The 20391-nt window shown below is 44.8% G+C and overlaps 1 protein-coding gene across 3 annotated transcripts in view; it reads right to left on the reverse strand.

Annotated features, from left to right (window-relative positions):
• Positions 1-418: 418 nt before the first annotated feature.
• LOC135899295 (nose resistant to fluoxetine protein 6-like) overlaps positions 419-20391 on the reverse strand; it is a 93399-nt gene continuing 73426 nt past the window's right edge. For all 3 annotated transcript variants that reach the window (XM_065428538.2, XM_065428537.1, XM_070532725.1), the window contains 7 exons: positions 18524-18689; positions 15443-15525; positions 15233-15355; positions 10276-10396; positions 6709-6898; positions 3472-3614; positions 419-2450 (listed from right to left, as the gene is read on the reverse strand). In XM_065428538.2, the coding sequence (XP_065284610.1) occupies positions 2199-2450; positions 3472-3614; positions 6709-6898; positions 10276-10396; positions 15233-15355; positions 15443-15525; positions 18524-18689 (1078 nt within the window). In that variant the 3' untranslated portion in view covers positions 419-2198. The remainder of the gene's footprint in view (positions 2451-3471; positions 3615-6708; positions 6899-10275; positions 10397-15232; positions 15356-15442; positions 15526-18523; positions 18690-20391) is intronic.

Consider the following 20391-nt stretch of genomic DNA (forward strand, 5'->3'; position numbering starts at 1 on the left):
GAACGCACATGGAACGAGATCAGGAGTAGCAGTAGCAGAGGCAAGAAGCTCGACCAAAGTAAAAGCGGACGCTCAAGTTCATTCTTTCCACATAGATTCCAGTCAGTAAGTGGAACATTTCTTCAAATATGTTCAGCCGAATTAGCGGAACTCATGTGTAACGACATTGGGAATGTGCCTTTGCATATGTCTGTGTGTTTTTATGCTTGTGTATTTGTGTGCGTGTGCGTGCAACGTGCTAGCGAGCCCGGGCATTGCACAGCAAAAGTACGCCGTGGCTGCTCCGATGATATGAAAACTTGGCGCATTGCCAAGAAATAAAAAGATGCGGCAAACGAAAACAAGGAAAGAACGTTTATTCAAGGAACTCGGCTTGAACGTATGCGCGAGGTGCGCGCCCTTCGTGACAGCACAAAAGCGAGTTTAAGCACAGCGTAATCACAAAGCAACGTTTATTATCACAAAGATATTACATTATATTAGATACAAAGATACATTATATTACAAAGATAATCACATATCTACGCACAACTTTACACCATTCTGTTTTTGGAAGACATGGTGTCGCGCGTATATTTACGCGACATAGTTGCTAAAAAATGGTGTATACGGCGTTTAATAGCTCGCCACCTTCCAGACCAGGAAACTTATGCATAACCTGGGGCGGCGCACTTGCGCACGAGCAGCGAAATTACTTTCCCGCCATCGAAAAGTCAAGTTTTCATGCAGGTATATATTTTTTTATCACTTTTGGCAAGGTTTCGTCTTTGGCAAAGGATGCTCACGCGGCATCAAAGCTACCACACCGGTCGCCACGGCTCTCCAAACCGCCCTGATGTGCGTCGCCGAAGATCTTGAAAGGCTCGAAAATCAAGTGAAAGGCTCGAAAATTAAGGCGTCAGTTAAACAATTGCTACCTCCCCCCTCTTCTGGCCCCACCCGCCGTGGTTGCTCAGTGGCTATGGTGTTGGGCTGCTGAGCACGAGGTCGCGGGATCGAATCCCGGCCACGGCGGCCGCATTTCGATGGGGGCGAAATGCGAAAACACCCGTGTACTTAGATTTAGGTGCACGTTAAAGAACCCCAGGTGGTCAAAATTTCCGGAGTCCTCCACTACGGCGTGCCTCATAATCAGAAAGTGGTTTTGGCACGTAAAACCCCAAATATTATTATTATTCTTCTGGCCCCCGCTTCCATGTGAAACTTGTAGCCGATCTGTACTAACTACGCAAACCATTTCACCACGAATCGTTTCAACATGTGCATGTTATGAAGACGTCGAGGGAGCTCCATATATAGCGCCGGAAATTTAAAAAATATATGCTGTTTGCTTTCTGAGCCAAGGCAGCTTAACACACAACCCATGTATTTTGTGAGCGGACGCACTTCAAGATATTATATCTACAGTCATCTGAAGTTGGTGCAAAGAGGCGCCAGTACCGTAACGAAACTCTTTCTCTTGCTGGTTACATGCGGTGGTGGTAAATATGCATTCTGATATGAATGATGCGACCGCTACTCTCATCTCGTGTCGTTCAGTGCAGCATGGGTTGGAGGGTGTGCAATTACTTTTCGCGGGTGCTAATACTGCGCTACCAGTGCCGAATAACTGTGTTCGCAGGCATTAGACACTATGGCTCGACCAACAAGTTTCTCATCACGAGCTCCTCTACCACTTCTCTTGCCCCCTGCCCGTTTCTCTGTCATGCTAACTGAGCAAGCCTCATAACACTGATTCGCAGTGCCAAAGAAAAAGAGGAGCATCAAATAAAAAAAAATGGGGAGCATTTATGGATGAGGCATTCGTAAGGTACTACATAGCAAACTGATAAGAAAATTGACCCAATATAATATTAGCCTGTTTTCGCATGAAATAAGCAATGATGTCTCTCGATATTATTTTTTTTTTTTGAGATCATCGACGTTGCTTGACAAAAGTCACCGATGGCGCAACATTTATCGAAGTGCACTCTCTTTTACAACTCAGTTTAAGTACAAGCGAACTTATAGTATAAAAAGGAAGTTACCCTTTTCCTGATGGAATGCTAGCATTATTCGTTGGAACGAACGTAATTGCATACCTATGACGAGATGGTTGTAGGCACCATTCGCTAAGCCTTTAGCTGCATGGCATGCTGCTGCTTCAGGTTCGGCAATTCCGAGCTCTGCGATTTCCCTCAACCCACCTCATCATCTGATTATTTCGGTCTTGTAACTTTCAAATGTTCCTCATTTCTGCGGTAGATACCATCGCTCGGGATCAAAAACAAGTTGTGTCTTTTGTCTTGCGTATCTGCGTTGTCCATCTGTTTGCATTCGATACTATGGTGGGGTTTTCTGCGCCCGCTGAACAAAAGCCTATCGAGGTGGCCCAGTGGGGCTTCGCATGAGATGTACAGCAGGTAACCGAGGAAGTAGCTCCAGAGGAAAACGCTGAAGAACTGCGTCACCTGCGTGGAAAAAAAAAATCAATGGTGCCTTTAAAATATAATATAACATAGGCTGAGGGGGAAATGCAGAAGTTGAAAGTAGTTGAAACCAGAACGCTGACAATGAACGCGATTTGAATGTGCGCAGTAAGGAGGAAATATACTTTTTAACGCCCACATTGAAGGTACGTTGAAGGTGACGAACATGGCGTGTCATAATACAAAAGGGAGGTCTGAGAGGGCTTGGCCGCGGACTCAGCAGGGGCGAAAAGTTCGGTATCATGCAATGAGCTCACTGTAAAAATGTTTACACCCTTAACGGTGCTTTCTTGTCGCACGGGTAACACCCCTACCGTTAGGGCCTTACAAAAGCTTATAGAGGACGCCAACGGACCTCTAACTTGGCGCGCGATGACAAAAGACGTAGTTGAAAATGATGTAGGCATCCTGACAGCCTTGGGCGCACAAAAATATCCGACAGAAGAGTTTTTTATCTATCTCTGTGAAATTCTCCTGTCGGATATTTCTGTATGCCCAAGGCTGTCAGAATGATTACATCGTTTTCAACTACGTGTTTTTTCATCGCGCGCCTAGTTAGAGGTCCGTTGCCATCCTCTATAAGTTTTCGTAAGGCCCTAACGGTAGGGGTGTTACCCGTGCGACAAGAAAACACAGTTAATGGTGTACAAATTTCGCAGTGTACAAAGGAAAGGGATCAGCGCAGAAAAAGGAAGTTGTGCCCGAGAAAATACGGCAAGACATCATCGAGGTTAACCTCAATAACAATACACGAACAAAAGAGTGAGTATCGGAAAGTGAAAAATAACAACCATATGTAGCAAAGATACGCAGCTAATATAGAAGTGGAAGATTGGCACCATGGTTTGATAACTAACCCTATAAGTTCATTACCATTAGTCACGCTATCTTTCACAGTTGCACTACTCCTAAGTATTTACGTTTGTCCTTGGCAGGCCGCTTGTTGAAAACGTCTAAGGATTTTCTCTGTCCCATTTTTAAAGTGCAGGTCCTCCTAACTTACCAGGCTGAAGTGGGAGAAGTATGTGCGCTCCCTGGAGAGATGATTCATGAGATCGTAGAGAGGCATGTGCACCAGGTAAACTGCAAAGGCTAACTTGCTCAATGGACCAAAACCCTTCCAGCGCAAGAAAGACTGCATTATTCCTGCAAAAACATGTACATCATGAACTGTTTAGACTGATGCAACGCTGTTACTGTGATCGATACTTGAACCTAACCACCGCAATAGGAAATATTGATTACAAGAAACGTTGAAATTTCTCTATCTGCTCGCTGAAACTTCTGACGAATTTTGTATCTGTCTGTCTGTCTGTCCGTCCGTCCGTCCGTCCGTCCGTCCGTCCGTCCGTCCGTCCGTCCGTCCGTCCGTCCGTCCGTCTGTCTGTCTGTCTGTCTGTCTGTCTGTCTGTCTGTCTGTCTGTCTGTCTGTCTGTCTGTCTGTCTGTCTGTCTGTCTGTCTGTCTGTCTGTCTGTCTGTCTGTCTGTCTGTCTGTCCGTCCGTCCGTCCGTCCGTCCGTCCGTCCGTCCGTCCGTCCGTCCGTCCGTCCGTCCGTCCGTCCGTCCGTCCGTCCGTCCGTCCGTCCGTCCGTCCGTCCGTCCGTCCGTCCGTCCGTCCGTCCGTCCGTCCGTCCGTCCGTCCGTCCGTCTGTCTGTCTGTCTGTCTGTCTGTCTGTCTGTCTGTCTGTCTGTCTGTCTGTCTGTCTGTCTGTCTGTCTGTCTGTCTGTCTGTCTGTCTGTCTGTCTGTCTGTCTGTCTGTCTGTCTGTCTGTCTGTCTGTCCGTCCGTCCGTCCGTCCGTCCGTCCGTCCGTCCGTCCGTCCGTCCGTCCGTCCGTCCGTCCGTCCGTCCGTCCGTCTGTCTGTCTGTCTGTCTGTCTGTCTGTCTGTCTGTCTGTCTGTCTGTCTGTCTGTCTGTCTGTCTGTCTGTCTGTCTGTCTGTCTGTCTGTCCGTCCGTCCGTCCGTCCGTCCGTCCGTCCGTCCGTCCGTCCGTCCGTCCGTCCGTCCGTCCGTCCGTCCGTCCGTCCGTCCGTCCGTCCGTCCGTCCGTCCGTCCGTCCGTCTGTCTGTCTGTCTGTCTGTCTGTCTGTCTGTCTGTCTGTCTGTCTGTCTGTCTGTCTGTCCGTCCGTCCGTCCGTCCGTCCGTCCGTCCGTCCGTCCGTCCGTCCGTCCGTCCGTCCGTCCGTCCGTCCGTCCGTCCGTCCGTCCGTCTGTCTGTCTGTCTGTCTGTCTGTCTGTCTGTCTGTCTGTCTGTCTGTCTGTCTGTCTGTCTGTCTGTCTGTCTGTCTGTCTGTCTGTCTGTCCGTCCGTCCGTCCGTCCGTCCGTCCGTCCGTCTGTCTGTCTGTCTGTCTGTCTGTCTGTCTGTCTGTCTGTCTGTCTGTCTGTCTGTCTGTCTGTCTGTCTGTCTGTTTCAGCACCAGTTAAATGTGTACTTCATGGTGCACGGACTGAAGGACTGAAGATGACTAAACTAGAGTGAAGTTTTAAAAATCATGGCTTTTTATACGTGTCTCATTGTTCCAACAATACCTCAGCAAGCACTGGACACTACGAGCTCTCCGCAGAATGAAATGTCGGGATGGTAGTCACACTTCACAAGTGACAGAAACAAGGGCTGTCTCTAAATTGTAGCCCTATTTTCTTACCAGCATTCCCTGCTAAATACCAGAACACATTTTCATTTTATATACTTACTGAAGCATTTAGAACACAAAATTTTCCTGCAAGCTCATCGTAATATTTAGAAGGACTTGTCATGCGAAACTCAATTCATTTCTTTTCATTACAGGCCTTCTTTGAGTTTTACAAAGCCTTAACAAATTATGTGATAAATTACTCTTTCTTTAGGCCTAATAATGTGAACCTGGATCCTGGCCTGTTTTTATGGTTTTAGTACTTCTGGGTGAAACAGTCTCAGTTCGTTGCATCAAGCAACTTTATCCCGCTTAGCCCTGTTAAACCTAGTGCTCCCCCATTATGTGTTTTAGACCTCCTTCTATTTCTTTTTATTAATCGTTTATTTCACGAAATTTTTTCGAACATTTACCTCTTTGTAGTTGACTGCATCATTATTTGCGAAATTTGTTGTGATAAGGGTACTAAATCTCTGCAAGATGTCACTGACGTTGGTTCTAAGTGTTATGAAACATGCTTAATGAAAGTAAACCTATCTAAGTGCAAAACTATGGGCTTTATGCATCCAAAACTTCCTCCTCTGCAGCCCTAATAATATTGTCCTGGAAGTTCTAACTTCTTACAGATACTTGGGCCTTCCTGGTTACCTCGATACTTTCCTGCTCTTTACATATCTGCAACGTAGTTCACAGTGCTAACCGCATGACAGGTAATATTTGCCAAAACTTCCCTTCCACTCTTACATCAATAAAGCTAACTTCGTACAGTACTTTATATGGGCTCCGCGTTCCGAAGCGCTTGCTCAGCCACTTGAACGTATTCAGGATAAAGTCGAGTGCCTCATTAAAAAAAAGAAAACATACAGTCGCATTACGTCGGTAAATATTTTTGCAACTTCTTCCGCTTTTTGCCCTTGGTAGGCGCTGTGTTTGCTGTGTTTCAGACGGAAGGCTTTCACAATAGTTTTCTGCATGCGAATTTCATTCTCCTTTTAGCCTAGGTTTCACCCCACAATGATCATAGACACAAAGTAGGAATTTTGCAGTAGTAGTAGAGCCGGTACGGAGTTCTTAATTTCTTGTCTTCAAGAAAGTGTTATCACCATTCCAGTGCGACTGTCGCGATCGAAGACAGCATGCATTGTGGCACGGCCATTGCCGATATAACTGCTGACTTCACATTTCCTAACATTGCCGTTTTGCTGCGGTTTTATTGTCAGTTTTTTCTCATGTTCTTACCCACTTTCTTCTGTTACACCTTCGGTCTTGAGGGTAAACAGAATAAACTAAAATGAATGAATTAATGAATAAATCAATGAATAGAAAGATTAATTACCTGATTTGTTAATTTGTTGGTTAATTAAGTAATTAGAATGAAGGGAGCAGTAGGTCGTGAGAATACCCATTGCTCTCTCTTTCACTTTGCCATTATTAAAGACAAACAGTATTCGTGCCGTTTCATTAAATATAAATAAAAAAGCTATGAAAATCTTCGAGCCTCAGCCATATTAAAGCAGGTCAAATGACCAAGGAGGCCAGACGCCACACTTCAATAAATGCTGCAGCATCCCGCAGAAAGTAGACTGAATGTTTAAAACAAGTTCTTACCTCCACGCCCTGTAGAACAAGTCAAAGTAATCCAGGACAAACAGAGGGACCAGAGTATTCTATCGAAGAATGCTGTGGCCAGTTTTCCCACTTCGCTTGTCGGCTCTCTTGCGGCATACCACGGGAACTTGATGAAGACGCACGTGATACCACAACCTATACTCATGAGCCAGCAGAGTGCGGTTGCTGCCTGCGCATGGAAACAAAGACAAAACGGAGTATTATAAGGCATGAAGGCATAGAAAAGTGTCCAGGAATTCCAAGGAAACGAACGTGAGGCAGAAATGCGAAGCAAGGCAGCATCTCAAAGCCCCAAGGCAGAAATCTCTAATCAGCGTAATGATGCATTTGCTGGCAGCCAGAATTTTATTGCGATTTGCAATCTTAGCCACTGGTGGCCTGCTGCCTGACCCATATTGCATGGCCGGCTTAAAAAGCGAAGAAAAAAATACATGGCCAACGGTTTGTTTCGAACCAGGCTCCCTTAGCCCGATGCTCTGCTCATTAGGCTACAGACATTCTTTTCTATTTATTGCCGGCTTTGACAATACACTAAATAGAACCATGAATACACGTATACAGCACACTTGACTGACGTGGTCACTTATTCGACTATCGTCACCCACCTATATATCCCACATAACACCTTTACCAGCTTAAATCGTGCAAAACCAGCGCTTCGGGACGCTTGGCACGTGAGTCGCGTCACAAGCCAGCAATTTACTCATAAAAAGTTATAACGTGCAGTCTAGTGACAAAGAAAATTGAAGTTTTACTGCCAAAAAAGAAGCCTATGCAATCGCCTCATAGTGGATTCGAAGTCAGGTGCGTTGAACCTCAATTATGTATAGTACACAGCGGGACAAAACTCACTGCGGTTGGAGGCCGTGTTCTTTTTTTTTCTTTAAGCTTTCTTTGTGCCATCCGAAGGTTCCCAAGGTCACAAAATACAACAGCTACACGTTGCCCCTGCTATGACGTCAATCACGACTATACGTAAAACCAGTTACTCTACTCGCAGTTTACAAGGGAAAAAGTTTTACGCCTCACATAGACACCGATGCAATCATGGCGTAGTTTCTGAACCCTCATTTGTTGTTGCTGAACCCTGATTGTGCAGTCCCCGCGGAATGAAAATGGTTCCAGTTTCGAGGCCGTGTTTAGTGAACTGTGGCATCCGAAGGTGTACACGCTGTGGCGCATGCGCTTACTACTGCGATTAACATTCCTACACTTTTTCCCCGAAACAGATTGTAAATAAAGGTGTCTTGAGCAATACGGTTTCATTGCTTCATTGCTTGAATGCTAATCACATTACCACTGACAGTCGTAGGGAGATGGGTTCTATACCGGTATTTTCGTACTTACCAAAACTATTTTTTTTGTTATTGTGCAAAGTTATTTGTCTCACGCACGAGAGCAGGCATAGATATATAAAAAATAACGGTGTCCCTGACGGAAAAAGCACAGGTGGAGGTTTCGACTTGCAGAAAGCAAAGTGGTTGTATCGGAAGAACGCTGTGGGTGACGGGTAATAGAAGTGTTTAATGGCTAAAGAGCAGACGGGTGCACCTAGTACATACATGAACGCTATTCGCAACTCCTAGTAAATGCTCACCACCTAACGGCCGCGCCGAGAAACAGCCGATCCGGGTTCAGGTTTGAAACTAAAGGGGGTCTCCTATCACGGCACGCGCTGGACGCCTCGTAGTTCTCAAAGCACAGTGATGCTGCCGGGCACAAGCCCGAAAATGAAAGAAGACGGAGGCGAAAATTCTTTTGTTATGTACTTCCATGCGTGTTGTCGCGGTGGAAAGACAGCAGCAATGTATGATTTCTTCGTTTCTAGACAGAGGCAGACGACGCATCGAACAGCGATTTGCATAAGAAACTTCCGCATAAGGAAAAGGTGACTGATACTATACCGGTTTATTCAAAACACTTCACTTCGGTCGACGTCTTTATTCCCGGCGAGCAGACCATTTCGCTCTTTTTGTTTATTTTTAAGTATCTTGCTGGCGTTTCAAATCGCGGAGTGCACTTTGTTCAGGCAGGCGCTTTAGTAACTTATAGTGATATACGCTTACGCTTCGCTTGGTTTTTCTCGTTTATAGTTTTCTTCCGAAGCATTAGTGTTGCTAGACCTTTAAGCAGCAGAAATATTCTCGCCAATGTACTGTTATCTGCAGGCACGGTAGCAGGAATGATATAACTGTCTCGGAAGCCCTGACTTTGATCATGACTCATATTATGCCGCGAAAGGATATGGCTTTCGCAGCAAGCTTTATTTTGGTGGTACAAGTAGAGAGGCTGCTTCCGCATTCAACGCGATCAGTTATTAGCGTGCAAGAAATTTAGCAGCAACCGCGAACAGCTCTCGTTCAAGCTTTGGGGCGTTCGACCCGCGTGCAGCGCCGCTATAGTTAGCCTTTCGACAATGTGCACACAGCTAAGTTCCATTACAAGTGGGCCAATTCGTTTACAAGTCATGCATTTACAGTAATATAACGGATTTTGCAAAAAGGAAATACGCCGCTTAATTTTCGAAACCTGTTGGAAGAAACTCGGCTTGGTCCGATTGGTTGTCATTCACTTCTCGCGTTTTACCGGGTTTGAGAATTTCTACGGGCGGCAGGTGTGTGGTATGTTGCCAAATTCGGGCCCTACCTCGAACACTGCGTGTCGTACAATGCGTGTCCTCGAAGTCTGGGTGACGTAGCCATCTTTGTTTATTTCGACAGTGTTGCCAGCTCATGTAGCGGATTATGGAGTTGCCAATAGAATGTAGCGATGTTCTGGACAGTAGTGCGCAGACTGCTGGAGCACCGTAGTGATTGTTTACTGAAATTGATGCTGGCAGAAACAATACGCGTTTGTAGGTGTTTAAAATTCCGCTAGTTGTCACTTTTTCATTCGAACATTCGGTAAAACAGCGTATTTTTATGGCTGGTATTTTCTTCATCTTTTCTCAATTGCGCGTTTCCTTCCAAGATATGAGCATCGATTATAGCGTAAATAGATGCCACTGCCGCCACTGACTTTTGCACTTTCGGTTAACACATTCAGACTCCCGCGTCATTTCGCAAGGTTTTAGAGAACAGTGGAATGCATGCAGTTGAGAACATTCCCTCATATGTGCCTGCAAAGTGATATTCGATATCCATGGTTATCGTACAACAACAATAGCAAGCTTGGTGTTGTTTGCATGAGCTTGTTCAAAAAGAAAATGTAGTCGCGTAGCTTAGTCACTGGAGCTGAACCCACAAAATTTTCTTTCGTAAGAACATTTTGTGTTTGGCCGAGTTCATCTATAGTTAAGACGGACATTTATGAAGTTGTTCAGTGACTTACGAAGACCTGTATTGTCGTTCAAAAGGAAACAACATATAAGGCTGCAAATACAAAAGCGCAAATGGAAAGCTTGTTTTGATGCATTGGGTTCTTAAACCCTGTTTAGCCTGCAGATGCCACTTTATTTTTAGTAGATTTTCACGGATCGTCGCCATTACGAATCTACACGAGTCATAATGTTGCGTGGGAATAGGAGGAAAAAACACGCTTCATTACCTTTGAGAATGGAGTGCGATTGAAACGGTCCTTCAGCAACCAAGTAATGCATCCAGCGAAGAAGCATACCGCGTGGTAAAACGGCTGCACGTAGTAAAGGTTCATTATTTTTCTTGCCGTGCTGTGAAAAACAAGAAAACAGAGCCAGACGGGTCTTGGATGAGAAAATGCAAAAAAATAAGAAAATGGAAACACTTTCTAGGCACAAATATATTACATGTTTGGCTGCTTCCACTGCTCCCAACCGCACAATAGCTGTTCCTTTGCACACACACTATCACATGTGCACTGTCATATTATGCTTTAGTAACCTCTGCTGTCGGGCTAGTTGGTACATGGCTTTAGAAATGGTTTTAGGCACAAAAAATAGGACACGGACACCAGAATAAAAGGCACGGACAGGCTCACTGTGTGCCTCTCTGTGCATAGGTCCGTGTCTTTTATCCTGAAATTGTACCTTGAACTATGTTTCTTTCAATCCCTTTTTTCTTTGACAGCTTGGCTAACGTTAACTGCGACACCGTCTATACAGGGTATTTCTCTTTAGCTGCACCAAATTTTGAAAATGAGAAAAATGTAAAACACAGTAACGATATGTTTACCATTAGAATGTACGGATAGGCAGCCTCTAGATGCAGAGCAATTTCCGCAATTACATGCTCAGTTAGCGAAGTTACGGTAATTAACTTTCCAATTATCAACAAAAGGTGGCTACAGCAAATGAGTACTTTGGGGCCCGTCCTTGACACTACCTATCACAATGATTAAATTTTGAATATCGTGTTTCACGTGGGAACTACGCGAATTGGTTCCCCTTGGCATGCTCCTTGAAACCGAAACTGGCTGGAAAAAGAGCGCATGTGAGGTCGATGTGACCGCCCCCCCCCCCCCCCACCTTTCGTCACGTCTCCGAGGTCACCACCGGACCGGCTCCGCGAGCAGCTTGCGTTCTCTGCGTTGGCCTAGTGCTTCAATGCCGGGAGGCCGCCAAATTTACTTCATCATTCCGTTGGGCCCCTGAAACGGCCATTCGTCGATTGAAGTGGACACGTGGCGCCCAACGGAATGGCGAAGTAAATCTGGCAGCCTGCCGGCATTGAAGCGCCAGGCCCACGCCGCAGACACCAAAGAGATAACGCAAGCTGCTCGTGGGGCCGGACCGGTGGTGACCTCGGAGAAGTGACGAAATGTAGGGGGGGGGGGGGGGTATACGCTCTTTTTCCAGCCAGTTTCGGTTTCAAGGAGCATGTCAAGGGAAACTAATTGTTCGCGTAGCTCCCACATAAAATCCGCTATTGAAAATTCAATCGTTGGGACAGGTAGTGTCGAGGAGGGACCCCAAAGTACCAATTTTCTACAGCCACCTATTGTTGATAATTAGAAAATTATAACCGTAACTTTGCTAATTAAGCCTGTAATTGAGGAAATTACTCTGTATGTAGAGGCCGCCAATCCGTACACCCGAATGGTAAACATAGCATTACCGTGATTTATATTTTTCTAAGTTTAAAAATTTGGTGCAACTAACAAAAAACCCTCTATATGCATCTATGCCACATTTATAAAATGTGGCATACACTGATTCATATTTATATGCGACGCTAACTGCTCGAAATAAAACCGCTGTTGGTTGGTCAACACAGTCAATTGCGCCAGTTGGTTCAGCATGGCAGGCGTGTAAATGCGTCTAAGATACAAGGGCAAAAGAAAGGACAAGCACGTCGCGGATACTTTCATCTAATTTGTTTCAACATGTAAATATATATATATATATATATATATATATATATATATATATATATATATATATATATATATATATATATATATATATATATATATATATCTTATCATTGTCTCTAAGAGGCATATACACGCCTGCAGCGTTCTTAGTTCGCGCTTCTTCCGCCTGTGTCCTGTTCTGTGTTTTGCGTCCTAAAACAGAGGTGCCGTAAAAAAACTAAGAATACACAACCAATGATAGCCCCAATCACCGCACTTATTATTTTGTAGTTTGTTCAGCAAAGCATTCATTGTATTCTTTCAATCTATTATGGTACGTATGAGAAACCTACTCCACCAATAATTGCAAATCCAAGAACAGTAGACTTCACTAACATTTTCAACGTAAATTTAGGCTGGCGAAGTGCCAGATGACTATATCTAGGGTCAGGTTGGTTTTAAGGCCGATTCCAATACACTTCAGGGCTTCACAGTTCAGGCCTACACCAGACGTGCTGCAACATTTGATTGCCTACTATGCAGCGGCCAGTTACAGCGATAAGCTTTGACAGTTTGGAAAACAAATCTCTTGACGTGTTATTTAAGTGTGAAATAGCGTGCACCCTTAATTCAAAGATTGAAACCATGATGACAAAGTGTGTCTTGATATGACTAACATGCATGCTCACGAGTGTTGCTTCGAATTACCGGTCTCAGCCGTCTTTCGAAACTGTGAGCAGAGCAGCGTTTCCGAGCACACTTAAATACTGCGCAGTGACTTCACAGCACTCATTGTTGGGCGTTATCAGGATAGAAAGTGCGGTATCATTTATTGGTCTTATCAACAACGTTTCGTGCCTCCAAAGCTTGCGAATAACCTGATGTACACAGCCACCATCCATGGAGGGGTTAAGGTTTTTCAAAAAATTTGCTCACGAGCGCTATCAGAACTGACTAGCTAGTGACAGGCCATAATGACTGTACGGGAGCGGCTGAGCACTGAGCCATCACTTAAGTGCTGGCGGCTGCTTCATGCATGACCTCCTACTCGCGGGCCTTTCACGGAAAAAACGATCACCGCAACCTTGATGTTGATGTGCCGAGATAAGTGTGTGTGTGCAATTACCGCCAGCAATACATTGCCATTTGTCAACTGTAAGTACCTACTCAGAACGGTAGTTTTACTTTTTCTTGTGGGTAAGTTATTATCGGAAGGGACGAGCTAGTTTGTAATTTGTGCAGTGTAATTCTTTCTTTCTTTTTGGTTTCGTTGGCTTGCATGTAGGTAATATATTGTAAAGCCTAAGTGCGTATTTGGCACTCTAGTATAAAAAAAGTTATGAGCCATTCCACTCTGTGAAGCTGGATGACCAGCGAAGCTGTTTAGCATACAACGCAGAGCTGACACAGCATTTTGAACATAGGTACCGACTCTTGTACCGTGATTTTTATACACATTCGCATGGTCGACGGGACCGTCACCACATGAGAGCGGAACGAAAGGAGGTACGCAAGCGCTTAGAACGCCGACAAAGAAAGGGCGGTGCGAACGTAGACATCGACGCGGCTCAAAGTGTAGGATCCATCGAGTAAGGAAAAGACTCAGGAGAGGCCCGTACCCGCTCCGCGCGCTAGGAGAAAAGTATGGAGGTAGTGACGTTACAGGCTGTCCTCTTTATGCTTTTTTTTCTTTCTCTTGCTGTAGCGGCCATGCTTTCGGACCACAATGACGGCTTTGGTATGGTTCTGTGCAATCCCACCTGTTGTGGCAAAAGCGCCGTGTGGGAAGGTTTGCGTTAGTCTCCGTGTTTTGTTGCACTGGGTTATCTGGACCGTGCTCTTCCGTATGTTGCTGTGGGCAGGGTGAACTAAACCTCGTGAAATGAACGCGCATGCAACGCTGTACGCAATGTACCGCGCCATGGCAATGGCAACGGACGAAGGAATATCCGCGGGAAATTTTGCCCTCTTCGGCGGAATCATGCTAATGTACCATCGCAGGCCGAAATACATGCGTCTCATAATCTGTACAATGAACGCCTTGCAGGTGAGTGAATCCTGCTTTGAATGAATGAATGAATGAATGAAATAACTTAAGAAGCGACTAATCGCAAAGATTGGCTGTGCTCGGACTGTCTGTCGTCGTTGTGACTCCATTGGGATATCGATGCCGCACAGTTGTGGTTCACGGGTGATGCTGCAAGCATATCCCGTCTAAGAGACGCCATAGTATATATAAACTGGCCGTCTCAAGCTACATTAGTAGGCTACAAAGTTTTAACGCTTTCAAGGAGTGCTGCGTTCGCACACTCATGGATTCCAGAACACATCCTTCCTCTGAATCTCGGTTCACAAATTTCATAAACGTCATACATGTATGTACTTGCTAGGCTGGGCGGAATTCTCTGAATCAAAATTTAGCTACAGCGCTATCACACGTACGTAAAATGGCGACTAACGGAAGAGGGAATTTCCCTGTAGAACTACATCTGCAACTATTATCAAAAAGACCATGTATACACTTCCTATGCGGTCCTTTAGAAGCTTCATAACAGTAATTTGGATTGAATAAATTCGTACCAGCTCATGCTTAGCATACGACTAATAAGGCATACCATGCGGGCTGACGGACAGCGGTCTTATGCGATCTCGTGCAAGTAAGCCGGACGCTATTCAATAGTCAACGAACTAATATGTAACCTGCTTCGAATCCGTAATATGACAATCATCGTGTTAAGAAAATAATGCTCATGTCAGTGCCGCTGCAAAACCTGTGGTTTCTACATTTCACGCGTATTAGTCCTGACTGTTTAACCACTGTTAGGCGCATGTCAGGTGACTGTTGGTCGTGACAGAGATCCTCGAAGTGCTTTTGATTGTCCATGATCTCATAATCTTTCTGAGAAATTATACAAGTAGCAAACGTAGACTAGAGAGCCTTATCAAATTACACAAGCCTTCGTTGAGTGCATCGATGGCGAAAAAATGCGGTAACGACGTGAAAAAGATTTTTACAATTACTATATATCATTATACAATATATTGTTAAATAAAACACAATGATTATATATATGGAACCAACCAGCGTTGTTTAAACATATATGCCGTCTGGCGAAACACATATCCAATTTACGCCACCTCACAGATCTAAATAATTTCAACATTTCCTCTATAGCTTTTCTGCTGTTACAATGCTTCTGCCCGAAAGCTTCGGTCATTCATTTGAAAACTTTACCTGAAGTCCTCAGTCATTGCGACGATAAACGGAGTCAGCTCCGTCTTGTGAATTTGCAGAGCGGAGACGACACAGCTCAGAACGGACAGCACAAGAAATGCCACGCCACACCACAATTTGGACCTGCGTTCGGAAAAAGCAGATCAAAGTCACTGCTAAACCCTTCAAGTGGCGTACGCAACAGTGTGCTTATTGCCACTCAATGCTTACCATCTGTGCATCAGGATGACGGCTAGTGACACCAGGAAAAGCTGGAAGTCCGTAGAAACGTACCATAGGTGAATGAATCCTATCTGTTTCGGGACAGAAAAAAGGGGAAACGAAAATAGACGAGGAGAGGGAGGTAAGTTACACACTGTTGCACTTCGAATGCAACTGGAGATGTGTCGGGCTCACAATTGGTGGCATAAAATTTACAAACAAACCATCAGTGAATAACTGCCCTATTGCAAAACCCAGTGCCACTGGGACCCAGTGCGCCTGATTATGGGCCCAGTGCAGCGCGCTGGATGCTGGGGCGCTGGGATCGCGCAGCGTACTGGGAGGCACTGGCTACTCGCGCGAAAAACAGCTCTAGCGCGTTAAATATGCGATGCATGGACGCCGTATATATTTTTTTGAATATAGAAAGCAACAAGGAGCGTTTTAGTGCAATAAAAAAACTCAAAAAATAAAACTGCTACGCCCAGGATTCGATCGTCCGACCTACAGATCCGAAGCCCGACACCTTACCACTACGCCACGCGAACAGACGGAAACACGAGCGTAATTTACCATGTCAAAGCCGAGAAGCAGTTCGTTTCGCAAAGTTATGTCTTGTACAGGCATGGTTGATGCGCTATCGCCCAGCAACTTAAACTCACGCCTGTACCAGAAAGAAAAGGTTGCTGTCCGTATTCAGCAGTATGCTTGGAAGTGCCAGAACATCGATTTTCACTTGCGATCGCTATTTTAACTTCGAAAAAAGTCCTAAATGAACCGCCGACCCGGGACGCTGTATGGGCTGTTTCTGCCGATTTCGATAGCCGTTTCTTATTCTTCACGCAAAGGATGTGCAACGTTTCCTTAGTTCAGTGGTGCCTTTCAGTCAACACGCCTGTCTAGTCATATATCTTCGTCCGAGAAGCGCAGGCTAGTGCTGGGAGCCTTCGGCGATAGCGCATATACCTGTGTTTATGACGCGTCACATCAGCGGTCATCGCTTCTTGTGCTGACACTGTACACATGAAAAAATTGTTTATTTAAGAACACCGATGCGAACGCTTAAATATAGAGTGATTTATCCTTGTTATATTTCTTGATACCTGAGCCTAGACGCGCCGATAGTGTGAGGACGGACTCGGCTGATACGCTAGGCCTAAGCTTCGGTGGGGACCGATCTCGGCGCGGGTAGCTGGCGAAAGCTAAGAAGTGCGTATTTTAGTCTCAAAACTTTTTTCAGTACAATAGGGAAAGTGGAAGCGCACGAATCACTTCAGCTTTGTTATCGGTGCGATAATATCATTAAGCGATAAGCTTCGAACTCGGGGTCCGTCGCGCGTCTGAACGACTTCTGCATTTCATGTCCACTCCACAACACTGCGACAATTCCCAGTCAAACGTTACGTGCGAACTACTTAAAAACGCGGCGTCCTCTGCGTTTACGTGGTTTCGTTCAAGAATTTAGCTATCCGCCAAGTCCAAAGGGAAAATAAAAAAAGCGAAAGTGATTTTCAGTTTCAAGTGCGCATGAATAAACATGGGCAGCTCAAGCACCTTTATTCAAAGCTGGGACACGAAATAGGGTTTGATAACCCCAAGATATAGCGTTATTTAGGACAAGAGACTAGTATCAAGCGATAAAATTGTATAAATTAAGTATTAAATATTCAGCAGCGCTCGTCCATGCGTATAGAACCAGCGCGGCACAAACACAACCAGCGCAGTTTCCAGTGCGAACCAGCGAACTGCAGCGAGAACCAGCGCCTGTACAGCACAAACCAGTGCGCCCCAGTGTCATGGCACTGGAACCAGCGTCTCTTCCAGTGTGACCCAGCTCTTATCCAACGTTCTCACTGGTGTCCCAGTGAGTCCCAGCGAGTGCCAGCGTACCCAGTGCGACCCAGCGCCAAAAAGCGCGCTGGTTTCACGCTGGAAGACGCTGGGAGACGCTGGTTTTTTCAATAGGGTGCCGAAGGCACTGCGCCTATATATATATATATATATATATATATATATATATATATATATATATATATATATATATATATATATATATATATATATATATATATAATTTTTGTGCGATTTTGGTGTTATCTGCCATGGCGGCTAGCGTTGCTGAGCACAAAATCGCGGATTTGATACCGTGCACCGCTGGCCGCATTCAGATGGCGGTGGAATGCAAAGACACCCTTGTTCTGGGTACTTTGTGTGCATGTTAAAGAACTTCCGGTAATCTGAATATAATACGCAGCCGTCCACTATGGCGTCCCTCATAATTCACTGGGCAGTTTGGACACGTTAAGCCACAATTTAGTTATCTTTATGTGGTTTCTTTACATAACATGACATGAGGTTGATGGGAAACAAGGAAAATTGTGGAACCTCTCAGAAGATTTCGTGGTTAATATGAACCTGCCACTATTGCGCTGGGTGCAAGTAAACGAGTAAACGCTCTCTTCTGTCATGCGCGAGGCACGGGGCTGAGGGGACGGAGGGAGGAGGGGGGCGGGCGTGCTATTACGGCGGCTGTTGCTTACGGCGCGGCCGTGCTGGCGCCGTATCTTGAACAGTATCTCCGACGAGGCCAAAGTGCGCGCCCACGCGGGCCTCATCTTCAAAGCGATCTGCGATGTTTGCAGAGTGCACGTAGTGCCAGTAGCGTCGTATGCGCTGTGCTTTCGACGTTTCATTCGGGTTGAAACGAGAGATGCATGAAGGACAATTCTCTCGTTGCTGCTGCCGCGATTCCTCACTCCAGCGCTTTGACAGCGAGTGTTAACGGTCATCGAGTGTGATGTGTTCATGTTTGCCTGTGCACACTTACAACAGGCTCATCAATTCAATTAGTAAGTGAATGCCGATAAAGCTACTGCCACTATTTTGTATAGATATCTACGAATTTGCTATCGCAATCGATGCTTCGCCTTTCGGACGAAACTGCGACTTTTTTTAAAACTCTAACTTGGTCCGCTCCACGGAGAAACATTTTGCGGCCACGTCACTTCCGCGCATAGAATTTTCTTCCACGCGTGTCTGGATGTTCATAGAACCAAGGGCTGATAGCCACTGCAGTGAGTGGCGTCTTACCGATCGTATCTCGTGCTTGAAATTGTACACCTGAAGCAGAAAATGTGTCCAGTGAGTGTCAATCATCGTCTGGATATCTCGGTAGTACTGATTCGTGTTAGGGCCTTGCACGGCTAGCGGTAGAAGCTGCATGGACGCTATGAGAAATACCACAGGAAATACAACCCTGAAAAGAAAAGATGAGAGAGGCTGATTAAGCAATGTAGAATGTATGCACTTTTATGAACACATCATTTCTGGAGGTGTTCGAGTACTCAAATTTCCGAATCGAATCGAATAAGAATATTCGAGAAAATATACCTTCGAATATTTAATTGGCTATCGAATATTCTCTCACTTTTAAACATAGGGAAATACAAAGTGTGCGTGGAGCCTCTTGCGTAAAAATAATAAGAACAAAGACAGAGTTATTTAGGTATTTTCTAAAAGTATGCAATACCGTTTTGCCTGCAAATGAGAACAACTGATTGCAGCTGTCAGGAGCACAGTCTCATTGGCAGCAATGAAACAAGGAAGGAGCTCCTTACCAATGCACGTAGATTGCTGCGTTTGTTCAGCGAAAGAAGGCCGATGCCACAACCCCTCACATTGTTCTCAATGTATGTAAACAGAGTAAAACTGGTACTTATATAAATAGAAGAAGAAGAAGAATAACTTGCTTTGCGTAACTGGTGCCAACAAATTTGTATATAGGTTACCTGAAATCGGGACATGCGTCCCTATTCAGTTATTTAGAATATTTCAGCTGAAGCCATTGCGCTGAACGTTCGTTCAGAATATGATGCGCAGCGCAACAAACATGGCTCTCCTACAGCATAATCATTCGGGACAGTCATCACTTGTATCAGCATCTCTCCTTCGAGAGTATTATGTTTTGTTCACAATTCATTGCCACTGCCATCGAATCAGCACACATCACTAACTTGAGTTTTTCTTTCGAATGACCTTCGTATCGCTATCACGCCGATCGCTATCGTGAGTGACAGGCATTCCTAGGCACCAAAGCAAACGTTCTCATTAAAATGGTTTGTTGTAAATGTAGATTGGCTACCAGATATATAAAACAGCTTCAATGGTTTTTCTAAAGAATTGGTACATCCCTCTCAGATCACTCAAGATGCATTATTTGTGGTAATTTTGTACATTTTTTCCTGTTTAATATAGGTAATTGATGTTTTCAGCTGTGCCAAGTAAATTTTGAGCACTGCGCTGCAAACATTATTGTTTAATATGCAGAATTGGTATAATACGTAACAATGCGCATACGGGAATTCCTCCATTCGGTTGCTTGTAATAACGTACTCAACGTTGAAGGAAACTCGAGAAATGAGGAATGCTTTTGTCAGTGAAGACACACTTGTTGTAACTACGGTAGACTGTCATGGTATGGCAGTAACTTAGAAGCATTGCTTTTTGAAGCAGGTTAAAAAACATCTATTTTCTAGTACAATTACCAATACACTAAATGTTCGTTTTGAAAATAATTTGCTGTCTCGAAAATAGCAAGTTTTTCGAGGAATAATATTTTGGTACAATACATGCGTATTAGAACTATTAAATATTATTCAACTGCAGTTATTTGAAATGTGATTTATATCCTTCTATTCTGGCGCTTGGAAGGGCGGACGCATAGGATGTTGTCTGGTCTATGAATTTCTAATTACAGCATTACCTCATAGACCAAGTTCTGTGTAGATTATGCCGACAGTTTGGCTGGTGCTTGGCTATAAGTCCTTGTTCCTAATTTTGTTATGACCGCTTATATTCAAGCCAGAATGAACCTTGCAGAACTTTCTTTGGCTTTCTTAAAATATGAAATAGTACGCCTGCTATCCTGGAAAGGAGTAAAAAATATTTTTCAAGGCATT

This window comes from Dermacentor albipictus, chromosome 1 (genome assembly GCF_038994185.2).
Source record: "Dermacentor albipictus isolate Rhodes 1998 colony chromosome 1, USDA_Dalb.pri_finalv2, whole genome shotgun sequence".
In the NCBI taxonomy this organism is placed as follows: domain Eukaryota; kingdom Metazoa; phylum Arthropoda; class Arachnida; order Ixodida; family Ixodidae; genus Dermacentor; species Dermacentor albipictus.